This window comes from Cyanistes caeruleus, chromosome 9 (genome assembly GCF_971803275.1).
Source record: "Cyanistes caeruleus chromosome 9, bCyaCae1.hap1.1, whole genome shotgun sequence".
Classification (NCBI taxonomy): Eukaryota; Metazoa; Chordata; class Aves; order Passeriformes; family Paridae; genus Cyanistes; species Cyanistes caeruleus.
In genome coordinates this window covers 4491898-4512741 of record NC_141709.1, presented here as the reverse complement: position 1 = coordinate 4512741, position 20844 = coordinate 4491898, and the positions used below count along the sequence as shown (strand labels likewise).

Here is a 20844-nt window from a genome sequence, read left to right as displayed (position 1 = left end):
TCTCTCAGGGGTGCTGGGGACTGCAGCCCCAGGGAGAAGCTCTTACGCAGAGCTACGTGTGGGGAGCGGAGCCGCTCTCAGCAGCGGCAATCCTTCCGTGCGCGCCAAGGAACGAACCGGGGCTCCCAGCCTGAATTACCAGAAAATTAAACATATGTCTCCACTCACCCAGGCGAGGAATTAGATGTTGATCCATCCTGATTCCATCTATTTCAATTATAGACAAGGACAGGCACCGCCTTCCCCTCACAGAGACCCGGGAAGCCTGAATAGTCCCGGAGAGGTCTCCAGCCCACAGGGCTTGTTCTGGGCAGGGGAGCATCCCAGGCACTGCAGCCCCTTTGAACCCCATGGTGAGGGGATGCTCAAGGCTATGGAAGGATGCTTGAGGCTGGGGGAGATATTTGGGGACCTAGGGTAGATGTTCAGCACCATGGGGGGGTTATTGGGGCCACGGTGGGGGGGCGTTCTTAGGGCTCTGGGTGGATTATTGAGTTTTAGGGTGGAAGTTTGGAGACCTGGGGTGGATCCTCAGGGCTCTGGGGAGATACATGAAGCCAAGCTCAGGGCCCCAGCAGGATGCTCAGAATAAGGGGCTATGGGGGGCTGAGAGCAGGAACTTGCAGAATGCACAGGGCTGTGTGGCTGTGATAAGAGGGAGCAACACGCTGTAAACCAAAGGTGATATTAAAAAGGTTTGACTGTAATCATGAGAGCAATAAACCCTCCAGTCAAAGCCTCCAGATTATCTGCTATCATGCAATGGTTCACTGAATGTAAGCACTGGCAGGGGTGTGGAGAATGGCAACAAAGCCAAAAAAGCATCCCACAAAACAGATGTGAGCTTCATGCCAAGGCAGCTCAGGTGCTTTATTAGTCCATACCACCAGGGCTTCAATCCTCCTGGGGATGGGGTGGAAAAGCCACTCCCCAGTCCACTGCAAAGAACTCCTTCAGTGCAGTTTGTGTTTTCAAAGGAGAGGAGAAAGGCCTTGAGATGCTCCAGCAGAGGGAAATGCAAGCAAGCTCAGCTGGGTGATGTGCTGGCAGCTACAACCTGTGCTGCCCGTGAGGCTGTGTCCACCTTCAACCCTGCTGGGGAAAAGCAAACACCTTTGCTGTGAAGCCAGTGGAAGTTTGTCTTGTAATGACCAAACAGTTTCTAATGTTTCACATGTGAATAATAAATATCATTATTATAGAAGAGCACTGATGTGAAGCCCAGCTACTGCAGCAGGTGTGTTAAGCCAACGTGCCTGTATATATAATACCCACTAGGAGAGGAGGCTTTTCAGAAAACATCTAATAGACCTGTGCTTAGGGATCACCAGGAGCACACAGGAAACCAAATGGATTCTTTGATTGTGCATGTTAAGGACAGGCACAGCTTTGATGCTGAGAGCATGGAGACACATTGATCCTTGAGAGGGGCACAGAGGATGTGGCAGCTCAATTAAATGTTGGTCTTGTCCACCTTTCTCTGTCTCCAGCCCCCCCTTGAGTGTGCCCAGAAGAGTCACCCATGGGCATTGCTGAAGTTGGTTACTGCTGCTGGGGGTAAGTGGGTGCAAAGCTGTGCCCCATCCTTGGGTTTCGGGTGCTGCTGGCAGCAATTTCTCTGCTGCTCCCTAATTTCAGCTGCATCTCCCTGCATTTAACAGTCCCTTTGTTGGCAGCCTGTGCTCAGATACATTCCCAAATATCTCTCCATTGTGTTTGAGCCACATGGAGGGAGGTGTCACCCTGCAGGGGCTCTCTCTTCTGAGGGTCCTTCTTGGAGCCCAATGGGAGCCGTAGCCAGGCTGGCAGGGGCAGGGCTGTGGGGCAGCAGATTGTCCCTGATGGCAGGGGGCTCTGCCACGGTGCTGTCACCCCCAGCCTCAAACCATGCTGAGAACTGGGGAAGCAAGCAGTGGCTTTCTTGGCCCACCAGGATGGAGACAGCAGCCTGCCTAGAGGACAGGCTGAGGGCAGGAGCAGAGAATTTGGGCATGCAGGGACTGAGAGCAGGCGTTGGATAGAGCATCTCTTTCCTTTGGTGTCCTGAGGTTCTTCCATGCAAAGCAAGCTGGAAATCTCCCCCTGCTCTCAGGGCCAGCCCAAAAAGAGGGTTTATCTAAGCCCAGACACTTGTACCCTGGCAAAGCACAAGAGTTCCGAGCTTTCTAAATCACACTGGGTGCTTTGGGACATTGTCTTCCCTGTTTTCTTCCCCCTCTGTCCCACTGGTGACAGCAGAAGTGCAGCAGCAAGGCCTTAGAAGCTCAGAAATGTCTGGAGCCCCTGGGCAGACAGCTCCAATCTGATTTTTGTCCCCCTTTGCCTCTCTGGGATTACAGTAACACTTCATCATCATTAAAGCATCATCATCATCCATGTGATGAGCCTTTCTCACCCATCAGCAGTGCCAGACTCACAGACCATCTCCATCTCCAGAACAAACAGCCCTAAAAAGCACAGGCAAGAGGCAAACAGCCTCTGGGGACTCAAAACAAGTGGTTGAAGTTCCTTGAAACCTTCTTTTGGAAGCTTCAACCCGAATAATAATTCCTGCCTCCCAAGAAGCAGTGCTGACACCCCCCAGCCCATGCCACTGAAACCTGTGGCTTTGCAGCCCAGCAGAAGAGGCTCTGCAGGCCCCCAGGCAGACAAGCAGCTGTGAAAAGAGCCACGGGGGAAGCGGGTACATGAGAGATGTTAGTCCCTGGTTAAGTGCAAGGATTTTAAATCCTGATCTCTTATTGCAAACAAGCGTCATGTGCTCAAGGCACAATCACTCCTTGGTGCAGCCAAGCAGGGACGGTCTCCTTGCCCTTGTGCCCCTCCCACCCCAAATTGTCTCCTAGTCCTCCACACGAGAGCCTCGGGGGTGCTCCATGCCTGGGACACACTGGACTGGAGATGGGAGATGTCCCCTCCCTGGCTGCACGCTCCCTCCTCCTCTTCCTCCTCCTCCTCCTTCCAGGCCTGTGGGGCACAGGCAGCTTCCCAGCTCGGTGGGAACTGCAGCATACCTCAGTGACATCAGGATATTACAGATTCCTGGGGTTTTTTAAAGTGCAAAATGCCCTTTAGTGCTGCTATTGCCATGCACAAGGCTTTTTAGATGTCACAGGGATGTAGTGAAATAATTAAAACCCATGTTTAGACCTTAAATTTGGTATTAAAATGAAACTCTGCCAGCTCCAGAGCTGTTCAGAAGCTCCACAAAGGAAGGAACCTTAACCCCACATCTCTGTCTTGGGATAAGGCCATGCCATTCTGCCTTTGCCAGCAGTTTGGGCACATCCCGAGTGCTTCACGTGCCTCTTCAGGTTTACTCCTGCAGACCCACTTTCCTGCAGGATATATAAACATCTGAGGGGTTGACATGGAGCTTGTGCCCTCTTTACAGCTGGATAAAACTGATCCCAGAAGCAGCGAGGGCAAGGCAGGAATTATGGGGATGGTTCAGCACCCCAAACATCTCCTTTTCCAGCAGATGGGGGTGTGGAGCAGTCAGAGCAGCTCGGTGGGTCCTGCCCAGCTGTGGGGGTATGAGGGGGAGCCTTGTCCTGCAAGGAACCAGCACACAGGTACTGGAATTTCCATCACTTGGCTACACACAAGTTGTTAGGAAAAAAGAAGATAAATAAAGATAAATGGAGGAGAGCTGAGCATGCTGGCAACCTTCTCTATCATTCCTTTTCTTCCCTAAGCAGATCAAATTATGACCTGGAATCACTGAATACATATTTTATTATGTGGATAATTTAAAGGATGAGGATGAGACAGAGAATTCATAAGGTACAGTCATGGTAGAAGACAAAGAGTTCCCATTAATCTCCTACAGGGAAAAAAACTGAACAGGAGAAAAGTGGGGGGTGTGGACAGGTTGTAATCGATGCTATCCTCTCCTCTTCTCTCTGGGTGAGCTGGGGCATGCAGGGATGTCTTCTCCACTAACACAAGACAGAAGCTGCTTAAGATCTCACAAAACAGGTGTTGTGCTCTGAACTCTTCTTGGCTCCACTGCCCTTTGCTAGAAACACAAACCCATTGTTTCTCATCCCATTTCAAGAGCCTGGAAATCAACTCTCCTCCTCCTCAGTGCAGAGCTGGGGAGCAGGGGATGCCCCCCTACCCTCCCCACAGCCCCAGGGAGGGCTGTCCCATGTCCCTCTCAGGACCCACACCCTCCCTGGGGCTGTGCCATCACGGTCTGCTGGCCTTTGGCCCATTTCAGCCCAGCCTGTCTGGCGCCAGCTCAAGCGTGATGCTCTGCTGACTTTGAGGGGTCAGCCCCACTTTCCTTCCCCCCAGCATCCCCTGCCCCATTCAGGCATGGGTTGCTCTGCTCTCTGCAGATCAATGCCAGCTTCAGGATGTTTTTTGGTCACCACAGGACCCAGCACCACGCTGGGGGTGTGAGGGCTCATCCCTGCAGGCAGTACCCTAACACATGCCTCTGACCCAGAGTAATGGGGAATGGGACAGGAGCAGCTGGCCTGGTGCCTTCAGACCAGCTCCTGCTCAGATCTAAGGCGATAAAAGGAGTGTATTATCCCTCTTAAACACCCTGAATGGTTTTAGGAAGATTTTGACAAGTCAGATTAAGCGCTGTAATCAAGACAAACTTGTTGTTGAAATAAGGCCCCTAAGGACAAAATCAGAGCTGCTGAGCATTTTCCCTACCCAGCTCACCAGAGACAGGTGCTGGGATCATGCCTGCAGCATGAGTTTCTCATCCTCCAGCAGTCCCTGTCCTCACTGTGGGGTCTGGAGCAGGGGACACACTGGTTCCACTGCCTTCACACCTCCGTTAGAGCCCAGCACTGTGCCTGTGCCTCCCTGCAGACCCACTGTGGTGGTTGGCCCTCTCTGAGAGAATCCTGCTGTTGAGGGGGGTTAATGATGAGCTTATCTTGAAATGAACACTTCTAATTCATTAATTAAAGGCTCCCAGGGCTGCAAGGGCACACCAATGCTTGTGGGTTTAGGATTCATGTTGTGCTCACACTGCTGGCTCAGTTTCAGCTGTCACATGCTATTACTCAGGCCTGCCAAGGACAGCCTTTATCTCCAAAATTATTTCCCAAATTAATATCTGCCCAAAAGTATCTTATGAGACAGTGTGCTCCCCAGTTCTCAGATGGGTGGAGGCACTGGAGGGATTTCAGGGAGGATGATGGTTTTAGAGATGCTCATGGCACTCATTCTTCTCTGCTATTCATGCAAGTCTCCACCCTCAAATTTTGGGACTACAACTCCACAAACAGTTTTGGGAGACCCTAGAGAAGGCAGAACTGAGAGACAAATAAAATCTGTCTCTGCATGCATCAGAAGTTTTAGGCAAGCAGCTATCAGATTGGTTTTGTCCCCTCACTCCCTGATGGGCTGTTTTCCAGCACAGCCCACTGATGGTAGCAGGCACACTGCAAACATTCTATTCCAGGCAGATTGGAGGCTGTGATGTGTGTGTGGAGCCCTCCTTCACCTGAAATGTTCATGATGTGTGGAGCCCTGTGAGATGTTGCAGTCTAGGACAGATGGAACCACCTTCTCCCCTTCCCCTGCACACTGGTCAGGAAAGTTCATACTAGTTTTCTTTCTCATAATTTATTCCTAAGAGATATTGAAACCTATCACTTTCTTTCCCCTCCTAAGAAATTCTCCCTGCTGCTTGATGTTGAAGGGCAAATTCTTGTTCTGCCTCTGCTGTGTAGCAATGGCCAGCCATCAGCCAGAGCCAGATTTAACATGTGAAGGCTAAGGTGGAGAGATTTAAAGGAGTTTTTTGGTGAGACCTACTCAACTCAAATGGCTGGTTAACACACAGAGAATTCATTTTGCTTTAACCCAACTAACTACTTTTAAATTATCTTAAGAAGAATTTGAAGATTTAACATATGCAAAGAGTGCCTTGTAACTGAACAGAGATGAGATGATCATAATTTCAAGAATTTGCAGCTCGCTCTGAAAACAAAATTAAAACAAACCACGTGGTGATGGTTACCAGAAGGCTGGGGGGACTAATGGGGTGCTTCTCCAGGAGACAGATGTGGGCTCTGGACCTTATGCCACTGATGCTGCTCTAATTTGTGGATTCCCATGGTCTCAAGCACACCTTCCCACTAGCCAAACCTCTCAGATCCCCAGCATTTAAGGTAGGTGACACTCCCTGACCTTTACACACTCCACCCATTCACAAGCGCAGGACATGGTCTCCACACTGCTGAGAGGAAGGAAAATTGCTCTCCGAGATCAGGCAAGGAACCTCCCATGAGGCTGGCCTCAAGGAAAAGCCTTTGCAGGCAGTGGCAAAGGCTGGCAGGAGGCAGGATGCAATCACCTCCTCTGGATGCCTGCCAGGACACCGGGTGCTGCTGACACACAAGAGGAGTTCTTCAAGGCAAACGCCACCGTGAATGCTCTACTCACCCTTAGACTGCTGCAGGTCCTTGCTGGGTATTTCTGGCCACCAGAAAAGCAGTGAGAATGGAAAGAGGACTTTTGAGCTGGGAAGGAGTTAATCTGCCTTCTCAATTATCTGCTGATGTCATTACGACCTTCCATAGTTAAACAAAATTACCCTAAACAAACAAGGCTCCGAACTCGGTCGAACACTGGCATTAGCAGCTGGCCACACACACTGCAGGAGAGCCCTGACATATTGATATTAATTTAGATTTCCCATTGACCATCATTTTCAATTCCCTCCAGCATTGAATTTTTTTAGCACTGAGGCATGTTCCTCCTACTCTTCTGTTAAATGCTTTAAAGTTAATTGAAGACACTGTCTGGCCAAGAAAGGTTTTAAATTCCCTTTCTCAAAAAATCTGACTCACCTAACACCTCTTGCAAGGACACAAGAGCTGGAGGAAAAATGGTCTAGGGCAGCTTCCAGTCAAGGGCTTTGTAACCTGTTTTTTTCAAAAGAAGAAGGTGAGAATTAAGACTCCAAGTGCCCACCATCTGCAATTAACTTCCACAAGGAGAGTGGTTAAGTGCTAGAACAGGTTTTCCAGAGGGCCTTGGCAATTTTCTATCCATGCCTGGTTGAGTCGTGAACATCTCCAGGCCCTGAAGCAACCTCATCCAACTTTGAGTATGCTCCACTCTGCACAGGGGGTTGGACCAAAGACCTCTGGACATCCCTCCCAAAGTCAATCACCCCCTGACTCTAAAAAGGCTGAAAACATGACAGGAACCATTTGCTGAGTTGGTGACTAATTAGAAAAATACTGACCACATGCTGTTTTAAAAAACTCCAACAAAATTACAGTAATTACATGGGACTTAATTTGTCAACTGTGAAAAGTTACCTGAAGGAAAGAAAATTAAGGGGATTAAAAGAAGGAGCATTACCTCTTGTGACAAAGAGACGAAGACAAAAAATTGCCATCAACTTCTGTTTATGAGCTGCTGTGTTTCTAATTAGGGCCAGACACCAAATTTGCATTTTATCTTGATTGAAACAGAATGAAAACTGAAAAAAATAAAGGCATCCGATGTTAAACAGCTTTCCCTGTTTAATTCAAGGAGTAACCTTACAGCATTCAAAACAGCTGCTTTTTTTCTTCTTTTTTAAAGATCTCGGCTTTGTCAGAACAATTTCAATTTAAAACACGGAGGATCTTCAAGTGGGGAGAGAGAAGGAATGAGGTCACCTGCCAACAGCGGCTGTGTGGCACCAGGCTGGGGTACAACAGCAGCCAGGTCACTTTGCAAAATAAATTAGTGGGCATTGATAAGCAAGCCAGAGGCTGGGGGAAATCCACACCTGAAACCAGGGGAAGCAGGAAGAGCAGTGGCAATGGATCATCACATCAGCCCTGCCTTTGGAGAGGGCTGGCTGGGAAGGATGCTCAGTACAGTCACTCCCACCCAATTCTCTTCAAATGCAGCAAACTGGAAATCAAACTAATGCCCAGTGGGATGTGTCAGGCAGCTGCCATCAGGCAGAAGGAACCAATTTTGTTTTCTTCTGTCACAGTGACTCAGGTTGCTCATACAGTGGAGACCTGCAGGTAGCACTCCTGAGCAGAACACAATCTGGTGTGCTGTCCTCTCATCTTTCCTTCTCTCCTCACCCTCCCCACCACTGACACACCAGAAATCATGGAAGAAAACCAGCATGCAGCATCCACCCCTCCCTTGTAGCTCAGCATCACTTTTCTCCCCACTGGACTAGACTCTCTGAAACTACTGGCAGTGTCCCACATACTTCTACCTTTGAAGGAGCACAGATGACCCCCTAGAGACTTACACCAGCACTGAACCAGGACAGGACCTGTCCCCAGTTCTGCCACAAGGCTTTGTCCCTGCTTCTTTATTAATACCCTCAAGAGCACCCTTGCTCTCCTTCCCTGCTCTGCTCAGTGCTCAAACGGTGTGGGAAGATCACACAATCCTCCTGGGAAGATGAGAGTGAGACTTTTAGCACCTGGAGGACAAGAGACCTGTGCGAAGTCCCTGCATCAATCCCAGCCCCCGTGGCATGCGGGAGACAGATCCTGCAGTGAATGAATGAGAAAGGATTCTGTTTGCAAACCAAAACACTTCCCACAGGTACCACTGTCTGCATTGCACCTTTGCCACCCACGGCAGGGAAAAGACACTACGCCCACCAAATCCACTTTCAAGCTTAACGAGTGCTGGCAGCAATCCTGACAGTTTAGCCTGGCTGCTGCTCGTGACGACCGTCTGCACCTTCTTATCTGCTCCGCTCCTGCCAAGAAAGCAACAACAACTCTCAGCTTCATGGTTTATTCCCCCTCCATATGTACAATTAAGTGTATGCATGACCATTAAAAATAAGGCTACTTATATCATGGCTCTGAAACACATTACAAACCAACTCCATCCCCTCTCTTATTACAACATTCAAAATGCTCGGCTTCCACGGTGTGCAGAGAGGGGCAAACACAACCAGACCACACAGGCGATTGAGTGGTGCAGGGCTTTGGTAACTGGATCTAGAAGCTTCCTCCTCTAGCTGAGATAGTCAAACACAGCCAGGTCAGTGGGAGGCAGATCTTTATCCCACGATGTCTTGGCAAGGTCGGTCCAGGTCTCAGGAACTGCAGGCCCCCTCATCCCAACATGTTGCTGGTGGTAGGTGGCCCACATGGATGGGAGGACAACTTAATTCTCTCCTTTGGAACTGCCCCTTTGGGGCAAGGAAGGGGTCTAAGGAGAGGAGGAAGGGGAAGGTGTCCTTTTCAATGACTAGAGGACTTCAGTCTCCAGTGGTGTCAACCTCAGTGACATTTCTCAACATATAATGCATCTAAAAAATAATTAATAATCAAAGGAACAACAGAACCGTATCATGATGGGATTTCAAAGTGAATTGCTTGCATGTCCAGGTAAGGCTTAGAGATTTTCTTTTTCTGGTGAGGATGAAGTAGAGTCCAGATGTAAGTAACTGGAGATGTGCAGCTGAGGACAGCCCTGTGTGCTCCTGTAAGCTCCCTTCACAAGTCACTCTGTTCTCTTATGCAACAAGACAATCTTCCAGCTTCAGCTTGTGGCTCAATAAATTTTATTACTCCTTTTTATTTAAAAGAATTTGTTTTCCTATCATAAAAATTAGACAACCATACCACCACCAGCACCAGCAAAGTCTGTGGAATTAATGTTGATGGCAGACAGTTCATTGGTGTTACCAGTGTCTCAAAATGTCCTAGAAAGTCCATAAATGGAAAAAAACCCAAACATGATCGTTCTGGGGAGGAACATCAAGGTGGTTTTGGTTTCTTGTCCCACTGTGGTTCTCAGATGAATACTGTAGCATATCAGCAGGACCAAGTACCTCATGCCTTGAGAGAAAACCCTTCATACCAGCTCCAGTACCTGATTAGTAAGGAAGACGAGACATTTAGGATAGGAATTTATGACATTCATTATTTCCTACGTCAGCATATAGATCACTAAGACAGGACTAACCCTTCTGTCTCCACCCCTTACCCTTTATTCACCAGCATGCAATAATATCCCACAAATGGGAAAAGCACTTGGCAAGCATCCCAATTTTGATGTCTGCTTGTGTGATGATAAATTAGCCATGAAGCAAAACCATCCACAGATGCCTCATTTCCCCTCATCTCAATCACATAGCTCCTGGAAATCTTGTACCAGATATCAGAGCTTTTGTCATGCCAGCTCTCTCTGTTCTTTTCCCTTGTCCAGGCTGGGATGGAACAGCAGCCTCTGAAGAGAGGACTAGAGACAGCAGAGAAGTGCCTGTGGGGCTGCCAGAGCTGCACCATTAACCTGGTTTGGCTTTACTGGGAAAAGCTCTAGAGCTCGTGGGTAATGCCCAGTGTGGCATCTGTCCCCAAAGTGGTGTGGGTTTGGGCACACCCAGGCCTTTCCCAGACCATCCCACCTTCCCACTGCATGCTGTTAAAGGCAAATGGAGACACCAGAGTTCTGACAGCCCTGGCTGGCTGCACATTTCTCTCTGTCTACCTTCTCTCATTAACAAGCAAAGTGCATGAGCAAAACCTCTCCTCTCTAATCACTGCTCTTGCTGCTGGATTCACTTCAAAATATCAAAAGCGTCTGTGCATTTTGTCCATTTTCCTAAGGAGTAGGTGACCAAAGTAACCATCAACCAATTCCAAAACATGAGATATGAATAAATCCCCTATGAATGAGAGGCCACAGCATCAAATGCTGCAACAGCAGGAGTAACTCAGCCACTTGTGTGTCCTAAAAAAGGGGAAAAAAATTCTTGACATGCAGTTAAACACAGACCACTTGGGTCTCTCATCATTCTTGCATTTTTGCTGATTTTTCCAGGGTGATTCAGACCAGCAGCTCTGGTATGGCTCCAGAGAACTGCTACTGCCACAGGGATGTGAGGGACAATCAGGACCTCAGCCTCATGACAATGACAATGCAGTGTAAAACTGCAGACAGCAAGTAAAGCCCTTTACCAGCAGCTCCAGAATGCTGCCAGGGGTCTGGGCTACAAGCTTAGGGCATTAAGCACCAAACCTAACAGCATGTTGGAGGTCAGTGCTGCTGTGTGGAATGGGGGATAAAGTTCCCAAGGGAAGGGTTTGGGCTGAGTTTGGTACTGCCTTGGATACTGGTTTTGCTTGGCTGATAGACACATATAGAAGGACAGTCTTTTCACTCCAATCACCTGACATTCTACAGACAGAAATATATCGTACAGACACTCTGGAAGACTTAATTAAAGAGCTGAAAACCAGGTACTGTGCACAGGGAAGGCTGATGCTTTCACAAAACCCCGAGCTGGCAGCTGCTGTCTGTTACCGCCTGTCTGAGCACCAGAGTCAGCAAAGACAGGGAGCATCCCTGCTCATTGCAGTGCTGCTCCAGCCGGCTGCACACCACGAGCTCAGCTTTCAGCCCTGCTGCATCTGCAGCAGCCAGAGGACAGGCTCAGGTTAATACTGGTGACTTAACACTCAGCCTCTGCTGCCATGGGAGCCAGCAACAGCCTGGGGAGATGCTTGTGCCAGGCCCTCTGTGCTGCCAGGACCCCAAGGAGCAGCAGTGGGTGCTGGATGGCCACCAGCAACTCTTCCACACCTCACTGCACTAGTTTCACTGCCGGGGCACTGCCTGCTCACTCCACTGTGTGCCAGAGGCAAATACATCATTTAAATTGCAAACCTCCACAGCCAAGATCTTCTAATGGTTTCTCCTGCCTGTTCAGTGTCTCTGACCTTGCTCTTTACTATCAACAGATTCAAGTGTTTAAAGGCAAGATGTGTAAAATAACTTACCTTAATTGTACCCTGACTGTTAGCAGCAATAAGCACGTTGGACTCCTGGAAAAAAAAAAAAGAGGCACTATCAGAACCTGCCATTGCTTTTTTCCTCACCTTTTTTTTTGGATGAAGCAGTAGAGAAGAAGTTATTTTTATCTTAAACATTAGAAGTATATCTTATTTCAAAGGGATTTAACTCTTCCTATATCCAAGATGCTTTCAAGGCTGGAAGTCTTTATAAGTTATACTACCTTGAAGAATTAGAAAGCAATAATCCTTAGTGGTTGTACCGAGCTTTAAATCTCCAAAGCAATTTACAAACATGAATTAATTCTCACAGCCTTCCTGTGAAGCAGACTCATAAAAATAATAGTTATTTCATTTTTTTGGCAGCACACGGACAAATATCCCCAGAACCCTAACTAAACCAACTAATCACCATTACAAAACTCCTCTAGCTCCAAGGCCAAGAGGCTTCAGATGAGCAAAACAAAGAGGAGAAGAGATTAGAGAGCAATAGCAGATGCACCCAGTTTGAAAGGGAAGATAAATAGAGAGGGCTCCAGCCCTGCATTAAGCAGAAAGGCAGCGTCTATTTACCTCCTGCCAATGGATGGAGTTGCATTTGGAGATATCCTGGTTGACTGCAAATTAATGGTCTGCTGCATCAGTCAAGCAACCCCCAGGCAAAATCTGGAGGAGAGAGAGCGTCTTCTCTCCAGACCGCATTCCTCATGTGACCAGCAAGCACAGCTGCACCCTCCCCAGCCAAAATCCTATCCAAAAATCTACAGGGAAACCCACAAGCCTAAGGCACATAAGCACTGGGGTGCTGGCAAGTGCCCCAGAGATGCTGAGGGAGAAGCTCCCAGATGGGTATCCTGCAGCCATCCTCATGCCAGTAGGCGTAGTGCACGCTGCTGAAGCGCCCGCAGCAAACTGTTTTCTCTCAAGACAGCTGATATATTTTCTGAGACACATTTTAAAATTTGTCTCGCTGCTGCTATCCATCCCCAGACAAACTTGCTGTAATTATCCCATTGCTTAACATATGCATTTTTAATAAACTCGATGACTAGAACACATCCTGCTCCAAAGGGAGTGGGAAGGCTCAACACAGCCCCAAGCTGGCTGTGTGCTGCCTCACCATCAAGTTCAGGACTTTGCACAGCCTCCAGATTTGGGGCAAAGGGAGAAAAATCCCCTTCAGTGTGAAAATCCATTTATCAGGTAAGAGTAGCCTTGTAGTAGACCATTGGGCTAACTGACACAGATAGATTTGTTCACCCTGGTACAATCATTAGAGGATTAGTTAAAACTCCTGATATTATCTCACTAATGATCCTCCAAGTCTAAGCTCCTGAAAAGAAAGTATATCCTCAAAGGAAGAATATACTGCAATTTCTTTTAATTTGGTGGCTATGAATCTAATCCAGTGAACTGTTCAGCTTCTGGTTAACAGCATTAAAATCAACACCCACTGGGGGGGAAAGCAGATATAAATATTATCTGGGTACTGAAACAGGGACCAGGATGCCTGATAGGATTCTGAGAGGGATCAGCAACGATCTACTGTGCAGTGCAGGAGACCTGAACTCCCGAGTACAGATGATGCAGGGTTTGAATGATTCCTGTTTGCACTATGAGTGACTGGTAATTCATCCTGCTGCTGCAGTCTGCTGGGGTGCCACTGTAAATGAACTCTGTTTCAATGAACAGGTTTACCTGCTAAATACAAAAATGCCAGAGGGTAATTTACTCTCACTCCCTTGTTCTTCAGAAGCTCCTGGGTGTTGGGGGCTTTTCAGCAGGGTCTGAGCTAATCACTGCTCTGCTGCTTTCATCCACAACCATGAGATGCAAACAGGAGCAGACAGCAGCAAAATTAGCACCAAATCTGTCACCAAACAAACAGTGACTTGCTTGTTAAGGCACTCTAGCACTGCTTCTCGGAACACAGCTAAGTAACTTGTTTTTGATCCTCCAAAGAAATGATTCACTTCCTTTTGTGTAGCCTATAAAACAGTCAATATACTCAATGTGTTAAACACCTAAAGAAGTCATGAAGTCGTTTAGATCTGTAGGTTTGTAACTTGTGACAGCTGTGTGCACATTAACTCAATCTTTTTGCCAGGATGTGTATGACTGGAGTCATCAGGACCTCAAAAGAAAACCATCTCCACTGAACTGGCAGAACACCTATTTCCCCAAAACACACTACTGTGACTACCTGTATCACTGAGGCATGAAAAGCAGGGTCTCAACATCCACTGTGGCTGCATGTTCTATTTTACTGTAACTAATTGGTGTTTCCATACAGGGCAAGAAGGTTTAAAGACCAGCCTTACTCATCCCTTCCATTTCTGCTGCCTGCAGGAGCCAGCAACTCCCAAAGCAGAGGCAGCAGGAACGCTGAAGATCCAGCTCAACTGAGTAATCCTGCTATGAAGAAAGTAGTTATTAAAATGACTCTTGTACACATGAATCTTCTCCTATGAGTGGTCTGCACCTGCAGCCCCTCTTAGCAAGAGAGGCAGAAGGAACAAGCTGCCTTTACTAAAACAAAACTGAAGAAGAAAAATGAACAAACATAGCAAAGATTGAGAGATTAGGGTTTACTGCCTGGCAAACAGCAGCATTTTGTACTGTGTGGCTGCCAATATCAACCTTTGGTCTTCTTAATGCAATAGAAAAAGCTCTGGGGACATCAAACTTATGCATCTTCTTATCCTTTAGTGTTACATATGAATCAAAAAATTTAATTGGCAAATGTAGGTGCATACCAGGACTCATGTTAAAATTAATATAGGGTGCAGTTCCAGAACTGCTCTAACATGCTCCAGGGCTGAAGTTCTTGCTAAGACCTATGAAAAACTTTCTGCATCTGCCTGCTTTTTCTCTGGAGTGCAGAGATGGCATTATGGGAAATCTGAAGGGCAGTTCCTTGACATGGGAAGGCCCTGACTCCACCACAAATCTGTTATTGCACAGACTGGATACATATTCACAAGGCAGTAACCATTATGTAAAATGAAGCTGTAAATTGGTCTTGAGTGCAAAGACAGACCTGACAGGATCACCTCTGTCCTGAACCTGACACATCCCTATTTCTCCAGTCTGAATATGACTGGTGCACCCACAGTACCTTCACAGCACTTACCCATGGGATTTGAAGGGACTTTCACTGATTGCACCAAAAAAAAAATAAAATTTTGCAGCACATTTTTGATGGCAAAGAAAAACAAAATCAAGTTTAGGACCTTCCTGAGTATATGAGATACCTGCTACATTCATCATTCAAAGGAGTTATTCACCTGGTGACAGCTGGGTTTTGAAGCACACTGATTTCCTTCCCTCCAAGATGAGCCCTATTTTGGATGGCCCTGGGGAAGCAATTTGTACAGGAAAGGAACAGAGGAGAATTAAAGTCTGGCTGACTGCTGGTATTCATGCAAGGGTAGTCAACATGAAGACAATCAGAAATGCTCTGGATGTTTTGCGAGGTTTGAAGAAATGCAGCTGAACAACTGAAAAGTTGTCAGAGCTGCTCCAGTGCAACAGGGAGTCAGTGACAGCTGAGGTTGGAGCTCTCCCACTCCTTTAGATCTTTGTGTTAGAAAATGTTGCTGGGAGGAGAGGATACCTCAATGATCCCTGATGGACAGCTGTTAAAACCATGCACATCTCTCCTTGAAGGGGACACCCACTGATTCCCAAGTGGACTCAACTCCAGGGAGTGAGGAAAAGCTCTGGACAGACCCTCCACCCTCCCAGCACCTGCAGGGCTCCTCTCTGGCTATCCCTCCTCACCAAAAAAGATGCCTTGCTGCAGCTGAAGGAGCTACACATCCCTCTCACCAGTGGGCTTGTGCAAAATCATAGCTGAGTATTTCAGTCTTCCTCTGTTGACATCAAACCTGTCCCAAAAGGGCTCAAAAAAGGGCAAGATGAGCACAAATCACTAACAATTCTATTCCCTTGAATACAATCCTTTCTGAGACCATTCCTGCCTTTCTATCCCACACATAGAAATCCTTGAAGTGGAATTCAGAAGCCCACACTGAAGGAAAAGCTGAAGAGATCATTCCTCAGGATGGATGTGTTTCCAAATTATATGTGCACATTTTCACATGAAGGACTGGAAATAGTTTTTGGTCTTTCACCATATTGTAATTAATTACAGGCCATAATGTTTGTGTTTCTTTGTTATTCCCCCCTTTTTCTGCACAAATAAAGGAGATTCACCTCAAATTTCTAGCACAGCCATCACTCAGGTAAGCATGAGCTTTCTGAATTTTCAGCTAGGTTTGTTCTATGGAGTCACAGTTAGGGTTCTTAAAGATCTTATTTTAAATTAACAACTTCTCACCTTCCCTCCCCAGCAGATGTTTTGGCTAACAAATGGCTGTTTTTTCAGCACTTATTCCAAGTAGCTGGAGCCTAATTAAGCAAAGCTGTTGATACAGTGGGAAAGTCACCTGGATGAGAAAGCTTGCACTCAAGCTGCCATTGTCTTCTGTTATTTACAGGTAGAATAAAAGTATATAGTTGAACTAAATCTAGTGCTGTTTGTACAGAAAGTCCATCATTTAAGTAAATTTACTCCTTCCTTACTGAAGGTGGCAACTATTACCCTGGTGCTGCCTCTTAGGACTGAGCTGCAGACTATCTGCAAGACATATTTCACCAAAACTTTTCCCATCAATGTCACACACAAAGTCTTTCTACACATCTAAATGTGCAAAAGTGGTTCCCCAATAGACCACCACTGCTTGACTGCTCTTCATCTTGTAATTAGCAGATTCTAATGGCTTTTCACTCTAATTCCCTCGAGCCTTGGTTATTTTCTTGTGGTATGACACAAGTCAGTTTTTTGTTTTTGAAAGAAAATTACAAATTCTAACCCAGGAAACACAATGAACCTCCAGCGTACAAAAATCAAGAGGTTTTGAAAAGCTGAACTGGTAGATTAGATCTCTTCCCAGCAGGACAATGTGCTGCATGCCAAATTTTGGGGTTTTTTTCCTATTCTTGTGATACAACTGTTATCAATGGAAGGTGCACAGTGGGTTGGCTTGTGTTACACAAGTGAGTTGGTTGTGGTACACAACCCTCCATCTCCCTGTAAGCCAGAATTTACTTTCTATGCCATCGCACTCACCTAACATGAACCCTTCTCTGAAGAAATTTAAAGGAATATTTATTATCTATACTGTGAACATCAGGCTCAAGAAAAAATTAATTACTTTACACCAAGTGCTTCTTTACAGAACAAGGTCTAACATATAAAAGATGTTGTATCAAAATATTTCAGGAGCAGCAACACGCCAACTCTTTAGGTATTAAACCTGGAACAGAACATGCACACCTAAACTGTGCCTTTTAATCCTTAGGAACTGGATTTTTATCTAATTCCTTTGTACACACACAGATAAAGCCTCTTTAGGCTTATCTGGGCCCCAGAAAAAAACCCAAAAAACTCAATACATCTGGAAAATGTCTTGTCTGTGCTTCATTCTAGATCCAGCTGTAAATACATAATCTTTTGGGTTTTTAAGTTCACAAATGCTACACAATTATACCTACCCAGCATAACAAGGAAAGTTCCTAAAATGTTAAGATTTAAAGATTATGGCACTCCTTTGACTCACTTTCTGTAGAAAGACTTGCCTACAATCATATACACACATATATAGTTTTTTCCTTATGTCAGAATTCATATTGTAAAGCTTTTTAGAAAAAAGTTTTCAAACAAATTAGTGTTTTCATCATCCTACATCATGCACAGTTTGCAGCTTCCACACAAGATGAAGTGCATGTCAATAGGAAATGTGCCCAGGTAGAAATTTAGCATCTCCTTGAATCCCTTCCCTTGTTTTTCAGCAATTCCAGACTTTAACCTCTGTAGTTGGGATGCGTTCATCAAGTTTTCTGACACTTCCACATCTGGCATTTCTAGCTCCAACTCAATACACATGACTACAGGCCTTTTTCCTACTCTCTGAAATACTCTTCTCATTTTTGGATTTTACAACGCATTTTTCTCCTTCTATTCACATCAAACCCAGCACAAGAAGACGCTGTATCACTGGAAGCTTATTTGTTATCATACATAGCCAGGTCTGTATTCACAGCTCATGGGTGCCCTGAGAAGAGCAGTCCAAGGCTTGCTCCAGTGACACACTAAAATAAGCAGTAAGCTGTCTCTCAGCCAAGTGAGAAACCCCTTTTCCTTAACGTGCCCTTTTCATTTCTGCATGTAGCTCTCAAGAAAACAGCATCAACAAGGCAACTGAAGACAGGGCTAGAAGAAAATAGAACACATATCCAGTGCTGTACACAGACATCAGTTCCCTTGATTCTATTCCATCTTCTGAATTCAAAATGGAAATGGAGGCCAATGAGACTGATGGGAAGAAGGCAAAGAAAGCTCTGTAAAGGCAGGAGAGCCAGCCAGCAAAGTCCACCCCAGGTACTGCTGATATATTACAGGCAACTGCCTCTGCAATTTAGTCATTCTAGAACAAAACTGGTATTGACGAGCATCTAATTTATTTAGAATTCAGAATGAGAAAATCTCATTAGACACTGATTATTCTGCATCTACTGCAAAGCAAGATACACAGCTCTAACAGCTCTGCACACTCCCCCATCAGGCAAGGTAGGCATACCTACATTAAAACCAAATTATTCTGGCGTTAACCCTGCACCCCCAAAGCACAGTTCTCCTCCTCTCTGTGTGGAAATATTGAGTTTTCCACTGCCCATTTATCTGTGACGGCGTCTCTAAAGTTACTTGTTCCTATAGTCATAAATCCTGGGATTTCAGATGATCTCTATTAACAATATGCTCAAGACCTTGAAGGAAGTGGCAGCAGTATATAAATACAGCTTATAATAAGCATTCAAAAAACCTATACATAAACATGCAACACATTAATATCAATATTGCAAAACCACAGGAAATGGCAAGGCATCAGTTTAGTGACTACAGCTTTTAGCATCAATTCTTTTTAGACTTAAAACTCCCAAATATTCATTTGGCAACACAATGCTGTACATCGTTTGACAACTGCACAGTTTAAGACCTGCATTTCTACTGCCAATGTTGTCCCTCTTTCCCTTCTATTGCTTGTTGCAGTCAGTCATAACATCATGCTGGAGGTGATGTATTTAATCTCTCCCTAGCCAAGGTCAGGCTGCCCTGCCCATCAGTGCAGTGTGGGGCAAAACCAAGCTTCAGGGTGTTATCATTAATATTGCTATTGCATATGTCTCCCTTCCAAACTCACATCAGAAACAAAATGTTCAACCTGGAGAAACAGCCACCGATCTGCAAGGGAGTATTCTGAAATATCATCTAAATCTGGTATTTTTAGATGTTGATTTTTGCAGACCAGTGGCAAACCATCAGGGATCAGAACTGTAAACAGAAACCAGTAGAATGTGAAAAGCCTTTTCTGTTCAAGCTACCCTGAATTAGATAAGCCAAGCAATCCACCCTACAAACATGAGAGTTAATGCAGCCCAGTCCCAAAGCACAGCAAGGACCACAGCTCCCAGCTGCTGAACTAGGAAAGAATGGATGCAGAGACACTTAGGAGAGAAAGGTTCTCCCCCAGAAGATGGCTGGGCACTGAAACAGGCTTTGCAGGGAAGTAGTCACAGCACCAAGCCTGACAGAGCTCAGTATGTGTTTGGACAGCACTCTGATGCACGTGGTGGGATTGTGTCCTGTGCAGGGCCAGGAGTTGGACTTCATGATTCTTGTGGGTCCCTTCCAGCTCATGATACTCTGTCATTCTATCCCAGCTCCTTGGTCCTCTTTAATTTACAGTGTGCTTCCCTTGCCCTTACTGTGAAAGGCAAACTTCAATCTGCTAAAGCTCTGCTTCATGTTCAGATGGTTCTGTCATGCCTCTTTCACACTGATGATGTGCTTCTCCCACCTCTCTTATCTTCTCTTTCTTCTTCCTTCTTCCAAGTTAGTGATTTCCAGCTCAACTGTACCCAACACTCTTCAGCTCCCTCTTTCAAATCATCTTCACACTTGAATCAGCAATTCCCTTACTCGTGCAAGAACACTTGGATCTTTCCAAGCCCATCTGTTCCATATTTTCCATGGCTTTTGTATTTGTGAGATCATTGTCCCTGGCATGGCATTTCTCATCAAAACCATACTTTCAGTACTCTGTTCTTGGGTTCAACTGCCTCTTTCACACCACTACATACATCTTCCCATCTCCTCGTCCTCCTCTAGTGAATTCACATTTGAAAATCCTACTTACAACACAGTTTCCTTTCCTTTCCCTTTCCCAGCACCAACAGCAGTGTGCACATCTTCCTTGGGGCCAGAAAGGGAAGAGCCTTGCTTTCTGGTCCTAGTATCTAATCAACCAACTGTATCTGCTCCTAGAGGCTGCCTTCCCTTGGTTCCTGAACTCATTGCTGGGCTAGGATGGCACATTTATTCCCCTGGGCCCTGCCTGGGCTGTCAGCTACAGCTCATTCCCACATCTAAGAAACATCTGCCTAGGTAAAACCCCAGAGGACAAAAGGATATAAGCAGGCAGAAGCCTTATGGTTAGGGACTGCAACCCCTTGTTATTTTGTGGGAACAAGCTGCAACTGGGCCAGGAGCATCCAACTAGAGGTGATCCACGTCAGCAGCTTACAAATTCACACATGCCCCAGATATCCTTGCTTCCATGCTGTTTCCTGATACACAAGAGCTAATAGTGCACATCAGCTGTTCTGAGCTAGAGCATGGTCCTCTGAAGGCTGACAAATGGTTTCCAAGTTGGGCCAAGAGGGATCACTGCTATGTGACATGTCTCCTGTGCTCTATAAAGCTCAGCACATCGTTGATGCTGCCAGCAGCTTGCCTGGGCCAGGCACCAGAATTCAGATCCTGATATTAAATCGGTCCCCATATAGAAATACCACAAAGTAAGTTATTAGCTGGTCCAGCTCCTGCTTTCCTTCCCTTCCCAGTGCCATTTGTTTCAGTTTCTAAATAGCTGAATGATAACAGGCTTAAGCCTGTTGATCCAACCACCTAGATGTTAATATTTTAAATTATTAAGTCTTAGTTCTCAAATGCCAATAAATC

At 46.1% G+C, this 20844-nt stretch overlaps 1 protein-coding gene across 13 annotated transcripts in view; it reads right to left on the bottom strand.

The window, feature by feature from the left end:
- Positions 1 to 840: 840 nt before the first annotated feature.
- COP1 (COP1 E3 ubiquitin ligase) overlaps positions 841 to 20844 on the bottom strand; it is a 147428-nt gene continuing 127424 nt past the window's right edge. For 10 of the 13 annotated variants that reach the window (XM_023931699.2, XM_023931698.2, XM_086842588.1 and 7 more), the window contains 2 exons: positions 11748 to 11792; positions 8735 to 9837 (listed from right to left, as the gene is read on the bottom strand). In XM_023931699.2, coding sequence (XP_023787467.1) covers positions 9820 to 9837; positions 11748 to 11792 — 63 coding nt within the window. In that variant the 3' untranslated portion in view covers positions 8735 to 9819. Of the gene's footprint in view, positions 1093 to 6827; positions 6903 to 7347; positions 7469 to 8571; positions 8711 to 8734; positions 9838 to 11747; positions 11793 to 20844 lie in introns of those variants that run through there. The other 3 variants (XR_015273962.1, XR_015273961.1, XR_015273963.1) reach the window with 2 other exon arrangements.